This window comes from Carettochelys insculpta, chromosome 1, assembly GCF_033958435.1.
Source record: "Carettochelys insculpta isolate YL-2023 chromosome 1, ASM3395843v1, whole genome shotgun sequence".
NCBI lineage: Eukaryota > Metazoa > Chordata > Testudines > Carettochelyidae > Carettochelys > Carettochelys insculpta.
Window position 1 is genome coordinate 127,224,563 of NC_134137.1, and position 22,594 is coordinate 127,247,156.

General features: G+C 42.8%; 1 protein-coding gene across 1 annotated transcript; it reads right to left on the reverse strand.

The window, feature by feature from the left end:
* Positions 1 to 3,191: 3,191 nt before the first annotated feature.
* Positions 3,192 to 21,967, reverse strand: IL1R2 (interleukin 1 receptor type 2). The gene is made up of 9 exons (XM_074983269.1): positions 21,906 to 21,967; positions 17,831 to 17,961; positions 17,462 to 17,720; positions 14,781 to 14,955; positions 10,997 to 11,171; positions 9,426 to 9,491; positions 7,127 to 7,262; positions 4,848 to 4,993; positions 3,192 to 3,662 (listed from the first exon to the last, which is right to left on the reverse strand). Exons 1-9 carry the CDS (start codon positions 21,965 to 21,967, stop codon positions 3,535 to 3,537), a joined length of 1,278 nt encoding a protein of 425 aa, XP_074839370.1. The 3' UTR covers positions 3,192 to 3,534.
* Between the last annotated feature and the right edge of the window lie 627 nt (positions 21,968 to 22,594).

Sequence of the window (22,594 nt, forward strand, 5' to 3'; positions counted from 1 at the left end):
TCAAGACTTACGGTGGGTAACCACAAAGTATGCACAGCCTCAGCTGAAGTATGCATGTGAAACAACGAATATATTTATCTGGTCTGCAAAACTGAACTGGAAATTTCACAAGCACAGGTCCACAAGATCGTTAATGCTTCTTGTTGTGGGAGAGGGTAGGGCATGCTGCAAAACCAGCCTCCCTGGTGGCATTTTGGCACATTCATCTCCAGCCACAAGTGGAACAAGAAAATAGAAAGAGCTAAGCAGTTTGGCTCCTCAGGGGTCAGAGTGTGCATGAGGGCTGCAAGTAGGGGCATGGCCTCTTTATTATCAGCTGGGCACAAAGCTCCTCTGGCCCCAAGCTGCAGAGGGGGCACAGAACTGTTCCAGCCCAGGACCAAAGGCACTCATTTGCTCTCACTGCCACATCCCTGGGGAGGCTTGCATAAATGGTGGGCATATGGCTCTTTATTTCTCTGCATATGATGTGTGTGTGTGGGCTGACATGGTTTTATGTGCATAACTTGTGCGTTGAATATGCCCCTCCAAAATTCCTGCGCACACCCCTGTTCAGAGATGTAAATTGGTCTGATCCAGTTCAAAGAATGACTTTGCATTCAGAGCTCTACTGGCAGAAGAACTCTGTGGTCCACATAGTTCCATCTCCACCAGGGTTTCTACTAGCACAGCTTCATGCGGTGCACATGTAACCTACCCACATAAGTGTGGTTAACCGTCCCATGCAGTGGTACCTAGACCACGTCACAGAGAAAGAATAAGTGTCCTTTACAGCCTGAGCTGAGCGCCAGCTGGTCTTTAGCCCAACCTGTAGAGGTGCCTGCACTAAGCTCCAGAGATCCCAGGTTTAAGTCTGTCTGTGGGCAGTTACACACACCAGCTCTTACCAGTAAACCAGAATACATCATTCAATGGGATTTTTAAATTGAGCGCTAGTTAGTGTTGATTGACTTGGACACTCTTCCCCTGTCGGGAGCTATAATGGCAATGGCTAGCAATGAACCAGCTGGAGTGGACTGGGAAGGAGCCCTTTCCTCCCCTCTTCTGGAAATAGTGGCTGGGTCTTGACTTAAAGGTTGATAACTGTCTCCTACCCTTCCCTTAGTAGTGGGAGGTCCTGAAATTTGAAAGCATTCACCATGGAGATTGTTTGCTCCCCTCCAGCTCACCCTGGGTCAGGGATGTCTGAAACATTCGTCACTTGCCACATGTGGGGAACAGGACGTTGTGCCTATGGTGAATGTGAAGGTGGCCAACCCTCAGCTCTTGGTGCTTTTAAATGTGGCTCCTCCCGAGAGCCACATGCAGCGAGTGCCATTGGCCTTGTCCTCACGCATGCCCCGCTGCTTGGTGGAAGAAGCATGTGGCAGTGGCAGCAGCGATAGCAGCCCTGATGGCGGCACCAGCAGGTCGTCGGCATTGAACTAGAATGGTAGGAGTGGGGGGTGCCTGGCTCTGGAGAAGGGGGATGGCATTGAAATGGGGGGTGGGTGTTGGGAGTGCCTGGCCTTATAAAATGTTGTATAATATAATGTGGCTGATATGGAAAGCTGACAAGTGCAAGTACCAGAGGGGTAGCCGTGTTAGTCTGTATATTTGAGAACAACAAGAAGTCCTGTGACACCTTTTAGACTAACAGATATTTTGGAGCCTAAGCTTTTGTGGGCAAAGAACCAGCTCATCAGATGCATCTGAAGAAGCGGGTCTTTGCTCCAAAATATCTGTTAGTTTGGAAGGTGCCACAGGATTTCTTGTTGTTCGCAAAGTACAAATATAGCGATGTTAGAATTCCTGTTGGACACCGATGACCTAGGCATATCTGTGCAGGGCTCTGTTTATTTGGAATCAATGTTGGCTTTGATTCTGTCACAGTCACTTGAGAATGCCTCTCATCTGAAATATCTGATCATATCATTTTATATGGGAGGACTGGGAGGCCTGCTAATTTTGGGAACCTATACAAATCCAAAACTTTAATGTCTTTCCCATGCACATGAAGATAATAGCCACTGCATATCATGTAACTGTTACTCTATTCTTTCATATATGATTGTTTAAAGAGAAAGAATAATCCAAGCACTATGTTCATTTTAATCATTGAGATTCTACCAGTCCAAGACTGAGCATATTTACTCAATGTTTTTCTCTCTTTCTGACCTGTGTCAATGATGGAATAGTGTTAGGCTGCTCTAATTGGTCCCACAGGGTGTGATTTGCTCCTTGGCTACATCTACACTAGAACCATCTGTCTACAGAAGTTACTGTTGGAAGAGATGTTCTGCCAAAACTTCTGTCAACCGATCCTGTCTACACATTATAGCTGATCGATCTTTTAAACTCTCTGTCAACAAAAGGTCCTCCGGACCATCTACACAGCATTTTCGTCAACAGTCTCTGTCTACAAAATGCATTTTGCGTGTAAACGCTCCACGAGTTTTGTCTGTTAATCCCAATTGTCTATAAAAGGCTCTCGTGTAGACATAGCCCTTGTGTACTTAATATGACCCTTTGTATATTTCATTTAAAAGTACAACATGTTAAACCTTATTCTGATCTCACAGAAGTTTTACACTTGTGTGATTAATTGATTTTAGTGGAATAATTCATGACTTGTACTGATGAATCCAGCCCACTATGTGTAACAGAGGTACATAAAATTAGTAGATACTTTGAGATGAGGTTATGGTATTTTTACTGGTGGGCTGTCAAATCACATCCAGGAACCAAAGCAAGAATTAGTCAAATGATTTATGGAAAATGCATTTACTGTTCCAAGATTTCAGTGGTGTTCCTCCAAATTGCTTTCATAGCAAAGATAAAAAAGCTATGATACATTTGGTGCTGAATCTCGAGTTTCCAGGCTACTGCTGACTAAACAAAATGGAATTCTCCACTCATATTTACTGTGTCTATTATACTGACGTAATGTTGTACATTTACTTTGGAAAACACACATAAGTGAGTAATCTTTCAAGTAGAGCAACAGCCAACAGAACCTGAGATTTCTGTGGACAAGCACACAAACAGGAAACTAATTCCCCTTGTCGTGTCTGACTATGGCAGCGGAAAGGGGTCTGGATCTTTTTTTCAATCTGAGAAAATATAAGGGTAGACAATGCAAACAAACAACACCTTTGCCCCCACTGGAATTGTTCCTCTGGGAACTAACATGCTGATGACACTTTTTTATTATTACTTTCTTTAAGATAAGGTCATGGTAGTTACAAGGACAACTCCTTTCCTCCTCACAAACAGGAGACGCACCGGAGCAACACATACATATTTGTGACACTGCAGAAAGCTCTCCAATTGCACAATAACAGCACACTTTCCTGTACATATTTGTTTATACAAAACCCACTATATTTACAGTTTAATCAAGTCACACAACTTCCGATAAGAGAAAGTAACTAATATCCACCCTCCTGGAAAATAACTGTGTGCCTGAGATATTTCGCCTCGTTTCATTCAAGCTACAGGCTAGATGAAAACTTTCTGGTTGATGGCTGAAGACCAATATGCAGGCTTTCCCCATTAAGATTTGGCTAACGAATATCCATTACCAGCTTTCTGCTTCCAGCATTTGTGCATGCATAATCCTCCCAAAATCAGGCAGGTCAGAGCTACTGGAACGACTGCAATGTGCCAGAGGGCACTGGATGCTGTAAAATCCAAAGAAAATTTGTTAGGTAAGTGTGTTTAAAAAATATATGTAAGTTCAGAAAAGCCTCCCAAGAAAAATCTATATCTGATCCTACAGCCCTTTTTCTCATGAATATTCCCACTGGCTTTAATGTGGTTAACCCCCTAGGTAAGAAGTGTAAGAATAGCATAGAATGAGATCTGCAGCAGAAGAACCTAAAATTACTGTGAACTAAACTGAACAAAGCTGACATTTTTACTTAAGTAAGCTGGGCTAATTTCCTAGAGTAACTATTTTCCAAGAAAACTATAATTCAGCCCCTTTGGAATTATATTATTTATCTTTCACATAAGAATCAAAAACTAGCAGAAAGATCTGTCTCCATCCATATTATTTCTTTCACTTGAGTAAAACCTAGGTACCTAAACAACTCATGGAAGCCGTGAGTAATACCTCGCAAGGCAACTAAAAAGAGTACACACCAAATCACAGTCGACATGAGTAATTTGTGACTAGGATGAAGCCGGTAAATGTGGCTGTGCACTTCCAGTGCCAAGTGAGCAAACTTTAGTCACTCACCAACATCATGCAAACAAAAATGTGTTATTTCATAGTGTTTTCTTAGCTGTTTCTTGGTCCATATGTCCCGTGGCCTTTCACATCACAACACAGTTGGCAATAAGAGCTAGCTTCCATGCAAACGTACACAAAAACAACTAAGCCAGTTATAATTCTCACCTTTTGTTATTTCAGACCTAATCTGTGGCAAACTGGGACATTAAGGCTTTCCTTGTTCTGCCATTCCCTTATTTGCTGGTCTCACCAAAGGCACTGGGTAAAATGCTAGCTCTTTAAAGTCAGCAGGAGTTTGTCATTGACTTCCTTGGGACCAAAAGATCACCCACTATCTTTAAAATCTTAGGTCCTATCCAGCAGCTGGATGCCTCATACACAGAGCCTTAAGGCTGGACAGAATGTCACTGAAGTCACCCACAGAGAGTTTCTATACAGACAGTGGGCATTCTAGAGGCACACCAAAGCCTGTGCAGAACAGTGAGCACATGGGTAAATGAAGAAGCTACTATGTGCTGAGCAATAAGCCAAGCACAGCCCTAGCTATTGGAACAAGGCTTAGCTGGATTTCACAGCCAGTAACACACACAGCTGGCTGCCTTTTCCCTGAGCATGCAGTTAAGATACATACCTTCTTGTCTGACCCTTGTTGGCAGCACTTGGCGTCCATAACTATTCTGGGCTTCACACTTAAAATCTGTATAAAAATCTATTTCTCTGACGGGATCAAAAACCAGCGGCACCTCAATGTAGTTCTCATCATTTTCTACAATTTCCCTGGAACAAAAATAATGCAAGTGTCATTTTTTTATACCCAGCTTTTCCAGAATATAATCATTTCTGTGATTCTGATGCATTCCATTACCCATTTGTAACACTTCAAGCCTAGCAAAATCTTCTGGATATTGATTTATTTCCACAAGCAGTAAGGGGTCCATTCTAAACCCCACTGCTCACTGTACGCTGCCTTTGTGGCATCGATATTGCTTAGTCTGATTGTTTAATGGTCCGATTTTTCAGTACACTCTGTCTACCTTTTCATTCATAGAGTCTCCTAGGAAAAACAGAGTAAACAAGATCCAAATTTCTTAGGCCAGGTCTACACTAGAGGAATAAGTTGATTTCAGATACACAATTCCAGCTACGGCAATTGCACAGTTGGAATCGAGGTGTCTGAAATCAACTTACCTGTCCTCACTGAGGGGGGTCAATGGGAGAGTTTCTCCTGTCAACCTACCTTACTCCTCGTGCTAGCGAAGAGTACATGGGTCTGACCCCAGACAGATCGATTTCGCATGTCACTACCAGGCACACGAAATCAAGCTCCAGCAGATCAACCCTGACTGGGTCAATCAACCACGTAGTATAGACAAACAGCAACATGCATGCAGGATGTTTTTTTAAGGCTTTCAGATCTTTGTGGATCATAGAGGCAGCAAAACAGACAAAGGACCCACTAGTTTTCCTCTACAGGTCATCTTCTCATTCAATATCACAGACAGGATTTCTGACTCTAGTTCTTGGTGTCAGCAGAGATAGTGATTGAGGGAGGCCAGTCCAGTTGGAGCCCCTCACCTGATTAAGGACTGCTCACATGCATGAGGCTTGTGTCTAAATTGAGAGTTGAGTGGAAAAGAGTATCAAAAAATTTCCAGCCTGCTGTAATAATGACTTAAGTGGAGAGGGAAAGGAATATCTTAATTAAACAGTTATTATTATGATTGAATCCTTATTGAACAGATGACAAATGATTTAACCATCATAAATGTTCTGTGCACTGGGAGTTTATAGTCCCATGTGCTCCGCTCCACTGGCATCTTCCTTCTTCTGCACAATAAAACTGGAGGCTGTAACACTGGAGGCTTCTGGTGAGAATTTTGAGTGTCTAGCGGAATTGCAGGATTCACAGAAATGGAACCCAAGACTTTCTAGGCAAGGACACCTGAGAGTCCCACATCACCACTAGATTGCCATGCAAGCTCCCTCCAAAAAGCACCATGGAGATCAGATGCTACAGGAACTACAGCCCAAAGAGTCCCTCACAACAGCTCCCTTCAGCCTTCTGGTTAACCCACAACTCCCTATTTAACTCTGGAGGTGCCCTGGGACGTTGCCTGGGAAAATACAAAGACTTCTGATCTGCTATCGCTCCTGAGTACACCTTGCTTTCCTGATTCCAGCCTGATGATAAATTCTGATCTATCTCTGGCCCAGCTTTTGCCTAACAGTCCCTGTCCTAGCAACTACTTTGATCCCTGCTTGCTACCAACTTGCAGACACCATCCAGCTGGAAAAAATTCACCTCTGTGCAGAGACATATGTGCCATTAAAATTCCACTAAAGTGTCCATTTTGAGGTCAGATGGAATATTTAAGAGGTGCACGCAGACTTTATGCTGGCCTTTTCCCCAGCAATGAACTTCAACCCCAATTAGAATATCTTCTTTTCCTGTCATAAATATCTTAAACTCATGCAGTACTAACACAATACCAGAGCTAAATTTTTAGAAATTGTACCTCTCCCTCAGCATGTTTTCTGCCATTTAGCCATCCTTAGTAAAGCCTGGTTATTTGTGCCAGTGAACAACTTTATAGATGTGCATAGTTTTGCTGGAGTCAATTGGTCTATGCGTGTCATAAGATTGGCCTCTTGCTTGTGCGTTTGCAAGGTTAGGTCTTAAATGAAATTACATAAATGCAACAATTTTATTCAGGAACTAATAGTCGTGCTGGGTTTTGTTCAGTGTAATTTGGTTGTTTATTTCCATTTTCTTTTTTTTCAATAGAGCATTTCCCATGTCCCTCCCTGGCATTCAGTAGCAGCAATCTCCTTATAAACATTTCTGAGTGAAAAAAAATAAAATACAAAAAAAACAAAAAACAAAAATCATGCCATTGCCTTAATACTTACAGACGCTCTCCCTCTGTAACTCTGCCCTGTTTATAAGTTATATCCACATAAGTATCATTTGCTAGCCACATGACGTTTGTGTGAAAATGGTTACTCGATCCAATAAATACTTTACATGGAAGGATCAGTTTGGAGTCTGTTTTCAAAAGAAATATGAAAAAGAAGACATTCATAGCTGTATCAACAAGCACTATTTCACATCCTGAAAGTGCTGGTAAACTCTCTACAGACTGAGCATGGGTTTCTCTTAACTTTGTGGGTAGCCTTGAAAAGTAGAGAATTTTTGACCTCCTAGCCAATGCTCTGCTTCTCGGCAGTAATCCCCATTATTCAGAGACTAACCAATTATCTATCTTTTTCATACATTAGTTGGTAACATTATCTGTAACCACATCACTCAGAAGACCAGCCCACATTCCAGTGGAACAAAGCTTCGGTACATGGCAGTTAGCGTGCGTCAAGGGAATGATTTACAGCTCAAGCAAAAGCCAGTTAGCCGGCAGTGTAACGTCATTTGCAGCTGGACTGTCTGCTGGAAGCAAGCCTGTTGAAAGTGAACATCAAACGTAAAGAGGGGTCTCCGGAGGCAAATGCCACAGTGCACAACTTAGAACCCTTTGCCAGAATAACTGTAATATAGACTTAGCACAAGAAGTGTAACCCATACACCTAGATGAGGTTCACTGTCCCATATAGTGGCACCTAGACCACTTATACAGAATGAAAAGTAGTCTCCTCTACAGCCTTAGCAGAGAGAGGGACATGACCTTTAGCTCAAACGGTAGAGGCTCATGTAATAAGCTACAGAGGTCATGGGTTCAAGTCCACCTGTGGGCAGTTACAGATGCACCTGCTTCATATTGCAAATAGAGAGTCCAATAAAACATCTAACTAATCATTTATGCTTGTGCTGATTGAATGTAAAATGAATATCAAATACTAAGCCCTGAGGTGGACAAGGGAAGAATTTTGATTTGGAATTTCATTTTAGGCAATACAAGGTGCAAGAGAGTAAATAATCCAGGAGAAGTCAGCATATGGCCCATGGGCCAGAATCCAGCTCACCAAGCCTTTTCATCTGGCCCATGGTGCTGGCAGCAGTGCCATTTGAAGGCAGGCTGGGCAGCCCCGAGCCACATGCAGCTCTTTAAGGAGCCATTTGCAACTCCAGACACTGATGTCACTCACTCCTCCTCCGACTCCTTTCCTTGCCATGCTAGAAGAGTAGAACTTGATTTAATTGGTTTAATGGCCAACAGGAGGGATCCAACCTTTAAGTTGAGTCCCATTATTTCACCACAGCAGGGCAGAGAGGCGCATGCACTGTATGTGGGGGAAGGAAGTAGGAGGGCTGTAGGGAGCCACACAGCCATGCTGAGGAGGAGATGGCAGCCCAGAGAAGGTGCAGTGGGGTGTGGCAGCATGTGGCGCTCCTGTGTGAAGTAAGTTAATCCTGGGTTTGGGGCTGCAAAGGCTCAAGCCGAGAGGTGGGAGGGAGGTTTGGGGCTGGAAGAGGTTAAGCCGGGGGGTGGGTTTGGGGCTATTTTGTGTTCAGCCCCCCAGAACATGTGAAAAATTGCCATGGGATCCCTGATGAAAAAAGGTTGGCCACCCCTGCAATAATCAGTCTCACAGCACACAACCATGCAGAGTAAAACTGTCTACTACTGTGGTGTCCAACCCACTAGTCACTAGCCACAGGTATCTATTTGGCCAGTTGAGTGTAGTTAGTTGCTTGAACAATAAATATATTGTGAGAATAATGTGGCTAGTTTGGTATAGAAATAATTACTGTTTCAGAACTGGTTGGACACCACAGTATGCTGGAGTCACTGGGAGGGGGAGGAAAGGGGGGGTTAAAGTTTGTGTTATAACATAACCTACAAGGAAATGACACTGAGACCACACCGATATGTTCTGTAATTAGCAATCAAAGAGCCAGAGAAGTTACATTTCAAACATTAGAACAAAGGAAATCATTTCTTCCCCACAAGGCCCCCACACAGGCCACTCAAAGCTTACCACATACCTAGAGCCTTTTACAGAATGCAACACAAGAGAAGTTATTAATAGGAAGGATAAACTCATCCCACACGGTAAGCATCTTGAACATGTTTAACTAAGTATTAAAACATCTGGTCATTTTCTTTAGTCACTTCTACTGGAAAATAACTTTGTGATACGTTTCAGAGAACAAATGAAAATCACCATAGGGCAGATCCTCAGCTGGTTTAAATCAAAGACAGTGGAGCTGAGTACATCTTGCTTTTAGAAACAAATAAATCATTATTGGCCTTACCAAGAACAGCTAATGTAGTATTCTTATCTGGATATATAATCGCTGGTCTGAATCTCTTTTCTTGGTCTGTCAGGATTAAGAGAACATGAGGTCCAATGTAGAGCATTCTGTGATACCATTCACAAAGCACAATCGTGGTTTCAAGGGAAGGGACACAGGCTAGGGAACACTATTACACAATCTGCTTAGACTGAGGTCTTGACCCCCAAAGTACCAGAGTGCTTTGAAGTGCTTAAAAGGTGGATGTGAACAAGTGGAGAATAGCTGCAGGATTAGGTGGCCACAGACATACAGCCCTTTCTACTGAGCATGAAGTTTCAAGTTCCCGCTACACCTATCCCCAAACTCAGGAGAGCACAGAGCAAGAAATGCCTGAGTTGTGAATAGAGGAGGTAAATGCTTAAGGAGAGACATCAGGGCAAGAATGAGACTCAGCATCCAAATAAAACCCTTAGGCTACGTCTACCCTAGGGGAAAACTTTGAAATGACCATGCTAATGGCCAAATCAGAGAATAGTAAAGTGGAGCTGCAATGAATATTCAGCACCTCATTAGCATGCTGCCAGCTGCAACACTTCAAAAGTGCTGTGTTTTGCTGGCGCACGGCTTGTCTACACAGGGGTCCTTTTCGAAAGGACCCCGCAAAAGTCAAAATCCCCTATCAGCATGGCCATCTGGAAGCTTTCCCATAGTGTAGAAGTACCCTTGGTGGCGTACTCCCCCTTTAAACTTTGCTCCCGCTAGTAAAGAGCAGTAATCTGGCAGCCCTGAACAACTTGTCCTGCTTGTCCCTTTTACCATGGTGCTTATATGCACCACACACACACTGTCTCAGCTCTGTCCACAGGCTGGCACTCACTGTTTCTATGCAGGTTACCAGACCATTCTGCAGCCAGCGAGAGATTAAACTGCAGTCTGATCAAGCAAGGACGGGCTGAAGGATTGGAGCCTTTTGCAGGGTCCATAGGAAAGATGCAGAGCCATGTTTCTTAGTCTTTGCTAAAAATCTAACAACATACGTGTAACACGCCTGCCCTCTATTGTTTGTGCTGTGTAAAGACATAGAACTAAATTAAAGACTGCCCTCGTGTGTTTCTTAGTACAGCAGGCAAGGCAATTAGTGCCATTTTACAAAAGAGAAAGTGAGATGAATGTCTTTTCCCAGCATCCCCTATTAGTTAAACTAAATATTACATTTCCTGAACCCTCTGAAGATATTTGCATGTGCTCCCATGACAAATTATTCAGTTTAATTACCACAGGGCACTTTCAACATATGGTACATGAAATGTGCTGCTTAATCCCAGTGTCAGCTCAACTGCAAGCCACACAAAGAGCTGAGCTGAGCTGAGCACAGCCTGGGGTTTTCTGTGAAACTGTTTTGGACTATTATTAAAAGTAATCAGCATGCATGCTGCTTTGATATCCCAGTTTCCGTGGCAGACAACCAGCTGCAACAGTGGGAGACCTAAAGGGAGCTCCTTTCTGCACATTTAATTGACAAAGACCATTCTGGTCAAATATGTTGTATGTTATACAGTACTGTACCATCTCAAGCAGGAAGTATTTACCCAAAGTCTTTAGGAGAATAGTTCTGGTGATGTTATATTGTTCGCCTCCATAGGTAAAAGCCATTTCACAGGTATAATAGCCCGAATCTCTTGCTGACACAGAGTTGATATAGAGAAAGTTTGTGCCTTTCAGGGTTTTGAATTTTATATCGTCTTCACCAACAAGCACAGAATCCTAAACAAATAAGAACAACCAAAGGGTAAAAATGGGCACAGGTATGATAAGACCCTCAATTTGATTATCTGTGGAAACTTTGGGGAAGTTATTTATTCCCTTAGCTAAAATTTTATATCACATTTGTGGTGACTCTGACCACTTCGCTCCTCTCATCTGTAAAACAGACAAAACTACACTTGTGCTACTTTAGGGATGAGGGCTGCAAGGCTAGGAGGGATAGCTCAGTGGTTTGAACATTGCCCTACTAAACCTGGGGGTTGCATGTTCAATCCTTGAGGAGGCTATTTAGGGAGTGAGGCAAATAGATGCCAGGGATGGTGCTTGGCCCTGTGAAGAGGGCAAGGGAGACTACACTAGATGACCTCCTGAGGTCCCTTCCAGTTCTAGGAGATGTATATCTCCAATAACTGTAAAATATTTCATGATCAACCTATGCGAGGGGTGATGCATTGCTATTATTAACATATTTTTTCAAATGTTATTTTAGACTCCAGATGTTGGCTAAAGAGAATGCATAATGGACTTCTTTCCAGAATCTCCCTTCTGAACAATCCTGTAGGAGATATAACAACATGCTATCAATCATACATTTTCCCATGCCAATATGTTATTTTCCCCATGGCTGTTGAACTTCACTAGCTACCTGTGTGTTCTTTCCCACTCTGGACAGGCCCTTTTCTTTTTTTTCTTTTTTTTTGTATTTTTCTGGCAGACATGCTATTAATCATGTTGTAGAACTGAATTTTATGTTTCCTAAGCAAGTAAACTGTATCAGGTTCCTCTGCTGAAAGCTGGACAGGGAAACTTTACTAGCATGATTTCACCCCCAGCAAAAACAATGCCTTGGAAATCAGCCTAATGACCTATGCACCCACAGAAATAGTTACTGCAGAGTTTCAAATTGTGCAGAACAGACTTCTGGACAAAATGATCATCACTGTTGGCTAGTGAGGCATTAAAATAAGAGCATGGTAAGTAAATAATGCATTTTGCACAGTCTCAACATGTAACGAGCAAGCTACAGGAACTTCTCACATAAAAGAAGACAGTGAGAGAGGGAGGCAGGGCTTGGGTCAGGAAAATTCTGAAAGAGCTCAGGATGTTGCACCTTGAGCCCTGAATCCAGGAATGAGAGGCAATGGGCAGACATTTTACAAAGCAATACAGGTTATTAAGTGTTGGATCCATGTTGCCCTCTTTGCTAACTACAAAGGGGACTTAAGAAAAATGAGACCTTAACAAAAAACTTGGGATAAAAATAGAAGCTAAAAGGTGGAGACAGATAACCTAAGCCAACTTTTATGCAACAGTTATTAACAAATCTCTCCCTACTGCCAGAGCTGGGGCACTAGATAGGAAGGTCTCTGAGTTAGTTTTAAATGGCCATTTTAATAATTACCCAAACCCTCTCCTCATTCTCTCATCTCCTTGCCTTTTTTCTGTCTCTCTCTTTGCCAGCCCATTCCACAATGCCTCCATCTTTCCTCAAAACTCACATCTCCAAGAAGTCCACATAATATAACCCTTCCCTTAGTGTGTTCACCAAAACAGCCGTGGAACTAACAAAACATGCAGGAATTTCACTGTTCACTCACTCATTGTATTTCTTCCCCAGCCTTTGCTTGCCTATTATCTATTTAGACCCCAAACCTGCAGGCATTTATGGATGCATCTATAGTTCAGAATTTATTTCCAATATCTGAGTGTTAGAATATATATTCCCTGAGACAGGACCCTTGTCTGTAAAGCACTGTGCCTTGGGACTATACAAATCATCAAATACTAAAGCACAACAAGCAAGACTATAAAAAAAAAAAAAGAACTTTAATATCTTGACTTTTTTTAAAAATAACCTGGCAGGTGGAAATACTAACTTTATAAAAAATACTCAACATGGTACATTTTGTCTCCTCAAAGAAGAATCAAGAGAGATTCTGGCTGAAAAAAAAAAAAAGAACGAGCTTAGCTGAAAATTAAGGGTATGTCCATGCTGTGATTATAAACTTGTGGTCCTGAGTCTCAGAGCCTGGACCAGCTGACTCAGGATCATTGGGCTTGGGCTGTGGGGCTAAAATATAGCAGTGTAGGCTTTCAGGTGTGTGTTGGAGCCAGGGCCATGAGAGTCTCATCCGTTGCGGGTCTCTGAGCCCAGGTTCCAGCTGACGACCAAAACACCTACCCTGCTATGTCTAACCCTGCAGTGAAACCACCACAAGCCTGAATTGTCTGACACAGGCCAGCAACAGCTGAGCTATAGCCAGGCCTACTGACAGGGGAGCAGTGGAGGAGCAAAGGCAGCAGTTGCCCCAGGTCCTGGCAATTCAAATGGGCCCAGGGCTCTCAGCCAGTACCACTACCACAGGAGCAGCTATGGTCAGAGCCCCTGGCCCTTTAAATCATCACCAGAGCCCCATGCAGCACGTTCTGGGCCACTCTGAGGTCTGGATGGCCTGAGGTAGCAGGGAGTCCACAGAGTAGCATGCCCTGGCCAGTGCTGAGGGCTGGTTGTCCCTTGCCCCACCACTTCAGACCAAGACCCTGCCCCTTCTGAAAGTACAGAGCTCTCCTGCCCCTCTCCCTCCCATTGCCCAGGGGCCCAGAAAATCTGTCAGCCCCCATGGCCACACCTTTGACTGCAGGGTAGACATGACTTGAAAAAATGTGACTTGTTTATGCTCATAAAAAGACAGCAGAGATTGCTCTCTGCAAATACATGAGGGTAAATACCAGAGAGAGCCGCGTGGGCACAAGAACAGGTTAATATAAAATGGCCGTGAACAGATTCAGGCTAGAAATTAGGAGAAGGTTGCTAGGCCTCAGAAGGGTGAGGTTCTGAAACTGTCAGAGCTGTGGGGCTAAACAACCTCATTAGAGTAAAGGCAAATCTGAACAGATTTCTGAGCAGGATTGTAAAACAGGGTTGCTTGTGCTAGTAAAGGCAGGGCTTGGCAGGCCCAAGGGTCCCTTCTAGTTCACATTTGGTGTTTCATGATGCAGGGCTTCAGTCAGTCACCTAGAAGGGTCAGCAAGGAATGTTCCCTCCCTTCCCTGTGCCCTCTCCAATGTGTTCTGGGGAATATTTTTCTGTCTTCATCCTCTGAAGCCTGAGAGGGGCCCACAACTAGATTTAGGACTCTGGACAAGGTGGGTGGGTGCCTTGAAGTGGTAACAAGTATTCTCTCTCTCAGGTGCTTGGCTGACTGAATCACACTCACATGCTCAGAGTCTACTTGATGGCCTATACTGAATGAGGAACAAATTCCCCCCTTCTCAGATTAGGAAAGACCTTGAGTTTTTGCCTTGCTCAGCAGCACAAGGTGCATGTCACAGGCCAGGGTTATTTGGGGATATCTGTCAGGAAATCAGTTTTCTGTCACTGCAGGAGTCTAGGGCATTGGATGCACCTTGTTCCCAGCTATTTGACACATTATCGTGGGTCTCCTGTGATCTGTAATATTCTAGTCCAGTTTTAGTTGTTGGGTTTATTGTGCAGAGGCTGAGTGGTGGTGATGGCCTGTAACATACAGGCCAGACTACATGATCCAGTTGTCCTTTCTGGCATTAAATCCCACAATGCTGAGCCTGTACAAGAGGTGAAAATTCTACCTTGTACCATTTCAGCTCCAAGTCTGTTTCCTTTTGTATGAAATCTCCCAGATCAGGGCAAACAAGTTTTCCAGAAGTACACGTGATGAGAATTTGAGGATAGGAAATTGCATGTGCAGCATTTTTCTCAAAAACTGTCAGGTGAATGGAGACATCAGCACAGTGGGAGGAATTCCTGCAAGCATATGAAAGGCAGACGTTAACAGGCCTGCCCTCACACATAAGAAGGGGAAATGGCATGCATTTACGGCTCGTACGATGTGCTTATGATAGTTCTAGACACCATGGCCCTCTGCAACAGAACCAGGACAGTATAGGCAGCAGAAGCTTACTCATACTGTCCTGCTGACATGACTCAGTTCTGAGGTGATAGGCACCCCTTTAGCTTCCATGTTCCTTCACTTTTTATCCTCTACTCTAATGTTATAAATAACCCTGTCAAAATGCAGGTAAGAGTCTCATTTTTCTTCATACTGACCGTACGTATGAAGGGGAGAGGTCGATTCGTTGGAGGGTAGAGAGAGAATCCAGAGGGACCTGGATAAATTGGAGGACTGGGCCAAAAGAAATCTGATGCGGTTCAATAAGGAGAAGTGTAGAGTCCTGCACCTGGGGCGGAAGAAGCCCAAGCACTGTTACAGGCTGGGGACCGACTGGCTCAGCAGCAGTACGATGGAAAGGGACCTAGGGGTTATGGTGGATGAAAGGCTGGATATGAGTAAACAGTGTGCCCTTGTAGCCAAGAAGGCTAATGGCATAGTGGGGTGCATTAGGAGGAGCATTTCGAGCAGATCTAGAGAAGTAATTATTCCTCTTTATTCGACACTGGTGAGGCCACATCTGGAATATTGTGTCCAGTTTTGGGGCCCCCAGTATAAAAAGGATTTGGATTTGCTGGAGCAGGTTCAGTGAAGGGCAACAAAAATGATTAAGGGTCTGGAGCACAAGACCTATGAGGATAGGCTGATGGATTTGGGCTTGTTTAGTTTACAGAAGAGAAGACTTACAGGTGATTTAATAGCAGCCTTCAACTTCCTGAAGGGGAGCTCTAAAAAGGAGGGTGAGAAACTGTTCTCAGTGGTGTCAGATGGCAGAACAAGGAGCAATGGTCTGAAGTTGAAGAGGGAGAGGTGTAGGTTAGATATTAGGAAAAATACTTCATCAGGAGGGTGGTGAAGCATTGGAATGTGTTGCCTAAAGAGGTGGTGGATTCTCCATCCCTGAGGTTTTTAAGTCCCGGCTGGACAAGGTCCTGGCTGGGATGACTTAGTGGGGGTTGATCCTGCTTGAAGCAGGGGGCTGGACTAGATGACCTCCTGAGGTCCCTTCCAGCCCTGTGATAAGTCATTCAGCCAGAACTGCAAGGTCTGACTTTACTTATTCCTTTCCACTGGGCCAGACAGGTAATATTAAATTTCAGTGGCATAGCAACTGCAAGGATATTTTGAACATAATGGCCATTTCGGAGAAAGTGGCATGCTAATAAACAGCCTGAAATATACTAATGAGATGCGGATGTAAATTCCTGGCACCTCATTAGCATAAGGTCACATGATTTGTCGTTCGGAAGAAGCTCTTCTGGACTCCAAAACAGCATTTAGAAGCGCAGCTCCTAAGGGATCTTCCAGAGGCCCCTTCTTCCCAAAAATTTTCCAGAAGATCCCCCAGGGGCCGAGCGTCTACACACTGTTTTGAAGTCCAGAAGAGCTTCTTCTTCTTCTAGCTCTTATGCTAATGAGGCATCAGGAATTTACATCCGCATCTCCGAAAGTGGCATGTGTAGAAACGGCCATTGTGTCTTTCTTGCCATCAACAGATTAAGATTACTTCATTGGAATACCTCAATCAGTATGAAGGCAGTGCTTAAAGTTGGGGACTGGTAGTCAGGACCGCTAGATTCTAATCTTTACCAGGTGACCTTGGATAGGTCAGTTAACTCCTTTGTACCTTGCTTTCTCTCAGTAGCTGGTTTCTAGTAAGTCAAGTCTGAGTCAATACGAGGTCACGAGCAGGGACTCTAAAAAGTTACCAGAGTTGCATTTGGAAGAATGAAAGGTTTTTGTGGTGGTTGCTTATTTTACAAGTTCAAGCTTTTTCCTTGTAACCCTGAGTTTGTTGTGTTCACTGAGGTAATCTTGCCATGCTAACCCTGCCTTGCAGGCAAAAATTACTGTAATCCTGCTGAACAGCAGAAGCTCTGATGGGAATTGTGCTTCTCCACCCATTTGATTCAATAATATCTTAATTGTACAGGGCTTGTCAGTGGCAATCTAAAAAACAAATAAGAAATCTGAGTCAGAGCACTTATTTAAAACCTGGCTGCTGCTGTTTGATCATTCACAGGCATTTATGGGGTGACAGCTATACATACTACTGTACAAATTCTAGATGCTAAAGACACCTGTCCTGCAATATTTAGTATCGCCTTCCCATGTGACCAAGGAAGCATTTATTTATGTAAGTTTCAAAACAGGACTTTCCAGACAGCCTACATCTACTGAATAGCATAGGTGGCGAGTTATACAGGCCTGAGGAGCCTCAGCACCAGGCATATTCTTGGCCCTGGCATGGGGTCCATCAAAATTTGCCACAGCCTGCCAGTGCTCCCCACCCCAGCATCACACAGAGTTTTAAGCAAAACCAAGTAGGTGAGTGGACTGGATTTTTATTTAAACGCCTACCTTCGAGTGCAGATATATTGTCCTGAGTCCTCTAATGATGCTGGTAAAAACCAAAGAGCATCGCCTTGTGCCCAAATTCTTGGCTTCTCATCTTCTCCTGGCCTCATCATTTCTGAATCATTTTTAGACCATGTCAGGTTATAGGGATGGCTGGAAAAGTCCAAGTGTTTGTATTTGAAGGATGGGCACTTCAGTATCACAGGCTCTCCTCTCAGTACAAAGTACTGCTTGAAATATGTGGTGTGATCCTGGCAGGTCTCTACATAGACCAGAAAAATTGTTTCATCAGGGTTTCACTTAAAAAAGAAATACATGAGAGAGGAAAACAAATACTCTGGTTCAACTTTTGAGGCAAGTTTTGCCATTTACCTGTGCTTTCCAAACGCTGGATTCTGAAGGCAGAGACATCTATTATGTATGTACAGGTAACCAGCAGGAGCCCAGCCATTTTCTTCCAGAAGAAGCAGGAAAGAGAACAATGGGGAACAGCATCTTGAAGCCTGCATGTGGGAAGACCCCATGTAAAACAGTACACCAGATAACAGAAGTGCTCAGCATCACCTCATATCGTACAATAAGGTTAACTACTCTTGCACCCTATTTGTCCCCACATAGTCCCCAGCGTCCATAACATGTAGCCTACTATATTTTTGGAGGTAGTGGTTATTGGGCTGTGTGGATACAATGGAAGCTACAGCTATTTGGGCATATCTGCAGAATGACCAACAAGTGAAAAGTCAAGACCCTGGTATTCAGCACAATGGACGGCTCGAATAGGAGAGGTAGACCCCTCCGTGAAGGGGTAGATGATATAGTAGATTGATATGGCACTAGTCTACAGAAACTAAGCCACTTCACACTGGACAGGGAAAGATGGAAGGAAAAAGTGAAGGATGCATCGGACACCAACGAGTGCTGAGCCCCTGGTTGGTGATGATGATGGGCTGTGTGGACTAATAAGAACAACTCAGCAGCTTGTCTTTGCATGACATTTCTTCTGGAATCCAGGCCAGCAGCCAGGTACACTGCAGCTGGGGTTGAATCCTGGCCTCCAGAATGGATTCAGACTGGGTCTGAAATATCTCTGATTATGCCAATTGACAAGTAGAACTGAATGCCCCACCACAGTCACACAGAAACCATCCTGAAGAGCATGTAAAAATGCAGAAGTCCCAGTACCGGATTGTTTAAAGCCATACACTTCAGCAGACTCATGTGACATATAGTTCATTGACTTCCCTGGAACAAAGCTGTGAATGAGATGTTTAAGCAAATACTGGTAGGAACAGATGTTTGTGAGCCTCTGCTATCCCAGCAAGTGGACTACAATGAAGCATGACTTCCTAGCTAATTAACACCAATGGGAGAGTTGACATGACTGTGTATCATGTTTTGCAAGTGGATGACAGCTGTATTATCCATTTTTAGAGGCTCCTATCGTTGTAATCTCTCATACGAGATTCTTAATAGAAATAAAACAATACTTCCAAAACAAAAGTCCCGATTAAAAGTAATAAAGCAGAGGGTAAATACTAAAAACTGCTTTAGATAGATTGAGATTATTGGAACCCCAGTAGAGGGAAATATTCAAAATATTTTGAATGGGAAAACATCTCCTGTTAATTTATAGTCTAAATGTTTGGGAGGATCCTCTCTACACAGAAAAGTGCTAGCAGTTCACAACACATTGTAGAGATAAAAATGGCATCTCGGGGTACTGTGAGGGTTAGTCTACACTGCAATGAAACACCAACAGTGTATAATTTGCACACCTAACTTGCATGAGTGCACACAAATGATAAAAGAGCAAGAATATCTCTGGTATGAGGCAGAGAGCAGGTAGAAGCAGTGGTCAAAAACAAATTGAGAAAAAGTTTAGTGTTAGCTGAACAGGTGAGAAGGGAAGTTTCTTAGGGGAAAGTGAAGCATGAATGAGACTTTCTTGAGAGATTAGAAGTGTCAGAGTGCTTAAACTTTTGAATAGTAACAGAGAGGAAGCAGTGCTAGTCTATACACTATCAAAACAAAAAGCAGTCATGTAGCACTTTAAAGACTAGCAAAACAGTTTATTAGGTGAGCTTTAGTGGGACAGACCCACTTCAGACCATAGCCAGACAGGTACAACTGGGACCCAGTTTGTTTTGATTCAGTCCACTATTAGTAAACAGAAATATCTAACTTACACTGAGTCAACTAAAAAAGGTTGAGATATCCCTTTACTGTGAATTGCAAGAACAAGTAAAACAATTGCATCTTCCTAGCAGTCATGACAGTAGATAAATAAAACTCAGCCAAAAGGAAACCTGAGGAAACAAAGGCTACGTGTACATTAGGCAAAATAAGTTGACCATGCACACGCGATTCTAGCTACAGCAATTGCGTACCTAGAAATAGACGTATCTGTGCTCAGTTAACTTGGCTATCTCTACTGAGGAAGGTCAACATATCATGAGGAGTGCACAAGTCAAGTGCAACCCCTGAGAGGTCAATTTCACACGTCTGTACTAGACTTGCAAAATTGAACCCTGGAAGATAGATTCTGAGTGGGGATTTAAAGCTTTGCATTCTGAATGTTTGGCTACATCTACACTACCCCTGAGCAGGTCGATCTTTACCGAGATCCTCGAACCATGATTTAAAAAGCCTCAAAGGCACAGAGAATCCATCATTTACTCTAGCTCAAAGAATGTGACCCTTGCTTCTCCCTGTAGAGCAAAATGCAAAGCCCTCCAGAGCTCTGGCAATGTGAACTGGGGAAAATTCAACACCAAATGTGATCAGTAGTTAGACTCTAGGCATGTGGGCAAGACCTACTGGGCAAACACCTGGAAACAACTTCTCAGTAGAAACTCAGAGCTTTCCCTATCTAGTGCCCCAACTCTGGCAGTAGGGAGAGATTTGTTAATAACAGTTGCAGGCAATCTCATCATACTATCCCTTCCATAGACTTATTAAGCTCAAACTTAAAACCAGTTAGCTTTTTTGCCCTCACTACTTTCCTCTGCTGACTTGTGTCATGATAGAATGTGTCTGACATAGCACATAGATCCATCTGCTTTGCCAATCTTTTCAATTCATGTGATCCATACAATCACCCCTAGAGTTCTGCCACCCCAGCAGCTTTGGTGGAACAACTCACAGCAAATGAAAATGATGAGTCAACATTTTAAGGAGCTTCATTTGGAAAATACAACTTTGTGGCCAAATCACACACACATGCAATTTTCCAGATGTTCAATTTGTGTGCCAATGGGTTTTCAGCATGACGATAATCATTGGTGCACACAAGTGATTATGAGTAAAGCCCATGTGCAAAGCTGAATTCCCACAAACAGTAACTATGTTGAATACCTGAGACAGACACAGAAAAAAAATTAAAATATAATGGGTATAATCCACTGCCAGTTGTTCATTAGCTACCATACATGTTGACTTCACAAGAGCAAAGAGTAGTCTCTATATGCATATATGCTAATGCAACAGGGCTGTTTCTCATCTCACACCAATTTTAAACGGCTATTACTCCATTGATTTCAGTAGTCTTCCTTTTGATTAACACTGTGCACACACAATATACGTTACATTATACACACACACAGAGTATAATTCACAGCCATTCTATATTTAAATAAAAATGTGCTAAAAGCATACATTTTATATACACAGATATAAACTAGCTTCTTCTACTTACGTTGCCAAGCTGCTTATTCAAGCCTTATCCTTTCTACTAGCTCATTTTAGGCAACAGCTGCTGGTTGGACTGTAACTATGCATTTTGAGGGTAGGGTTATCTGCCTTCTTCACAGGGTTGACAAAAACAAAATTCCATTAAGCTGGACTGTATTACTGCAAACATCTCTTGATATCTGCCCCACTTTCTTCAAAGGAGCAGGGAAACTGTTGAATTAACTGTTCCTAAGATATACAACATCCTACAGCAAAGTTTTCCCTCTCTCTTCGTTTTATTATTGCATGATGAAAATACTTTGCTTCGTTGTTCACCTTTTAAGGTCCCTCTATTTTGTGGTCCACCAGTCTCTACAAACCAGGAGAGCAGTGTTTCTTAAGCTTTATGAAACCACAGAATACCAAACAATAATATTTTCATTGGAAGAACTATAAAAATTGTCTTAAAAAAATTGTTGTCAGAACATCACTTCCTGCCCCCCACCCCCCCAAAAAAAAACCCCTAGAAACCTATACAGTAAAAACAAACTGAAGTAATTTAATCAGGTATCATAGCAATGAAGAAGTACTGCTGTATCTGATTTTAATAACAAAAAATATACACCCTAGGTGTATGTTATCAAGAAAGTGACAAAACACTCGTGGCACACCCACGAGCTGTTCACAGAACACCAGTGTTCCATGGAACATAATCTAAGAAACATTGCAATAGACAACTTTATTTTTTCCACATCGCATTTCCCTCCCATTTACTTACCTCTGACTCTTCATTCTTCTGTCCAGTGGCATCTCCTGGGGAGCTGTAGGCAAGGCTTTCATTTAGCATTGGAAGGGTCCTAGTAGATGGCTTTATATGCAGCTCAACACACAACGGAAATGCTGTCACATTGGGCAATCAGCTTTGTGTCAGAACTGAACACTTTTTGGACACACCTTTCTTATTCTAAAGAATGAGAGATAAAAGGGGGTGGGGGAAAAGTGGGAGATTTCCCAAGCAGGGGAAGTGACTGGTGCTAAAAATGTTATTACGTTTCCCTTTTTGTGACGAACAGTAATCTACTTATGTCCTGTGGATGAGGAGCTCATCTGATAATTTTACTTCCTAATTCAGCATGGAAAAATACACAATGTATTTAACAACCAAATAGTAGATGGCCTTTGCTTCTTTCTCTTCAATAAATTTTGTCACAGAACCCAAATGGACATCCCCACAAGCCTTGTTTGTTTGTTTGTTTGTTTTTGCTTTCCATGCTGCTTGAAATTTGTGAATCAAAAATGAGTCCTTTTTTAATTTTGCCTATTTTTTCTACAACATTGACAGTGGATTTTTGTTTGTCACACTGCATGCTAAAGTTCCATTTATAAATGGCATATAAGTGTTAACCACTGATGAACAGATTTCCTAAGTATGTTCCAGACGTGTTACAAGCATATCAGAAGATGTTA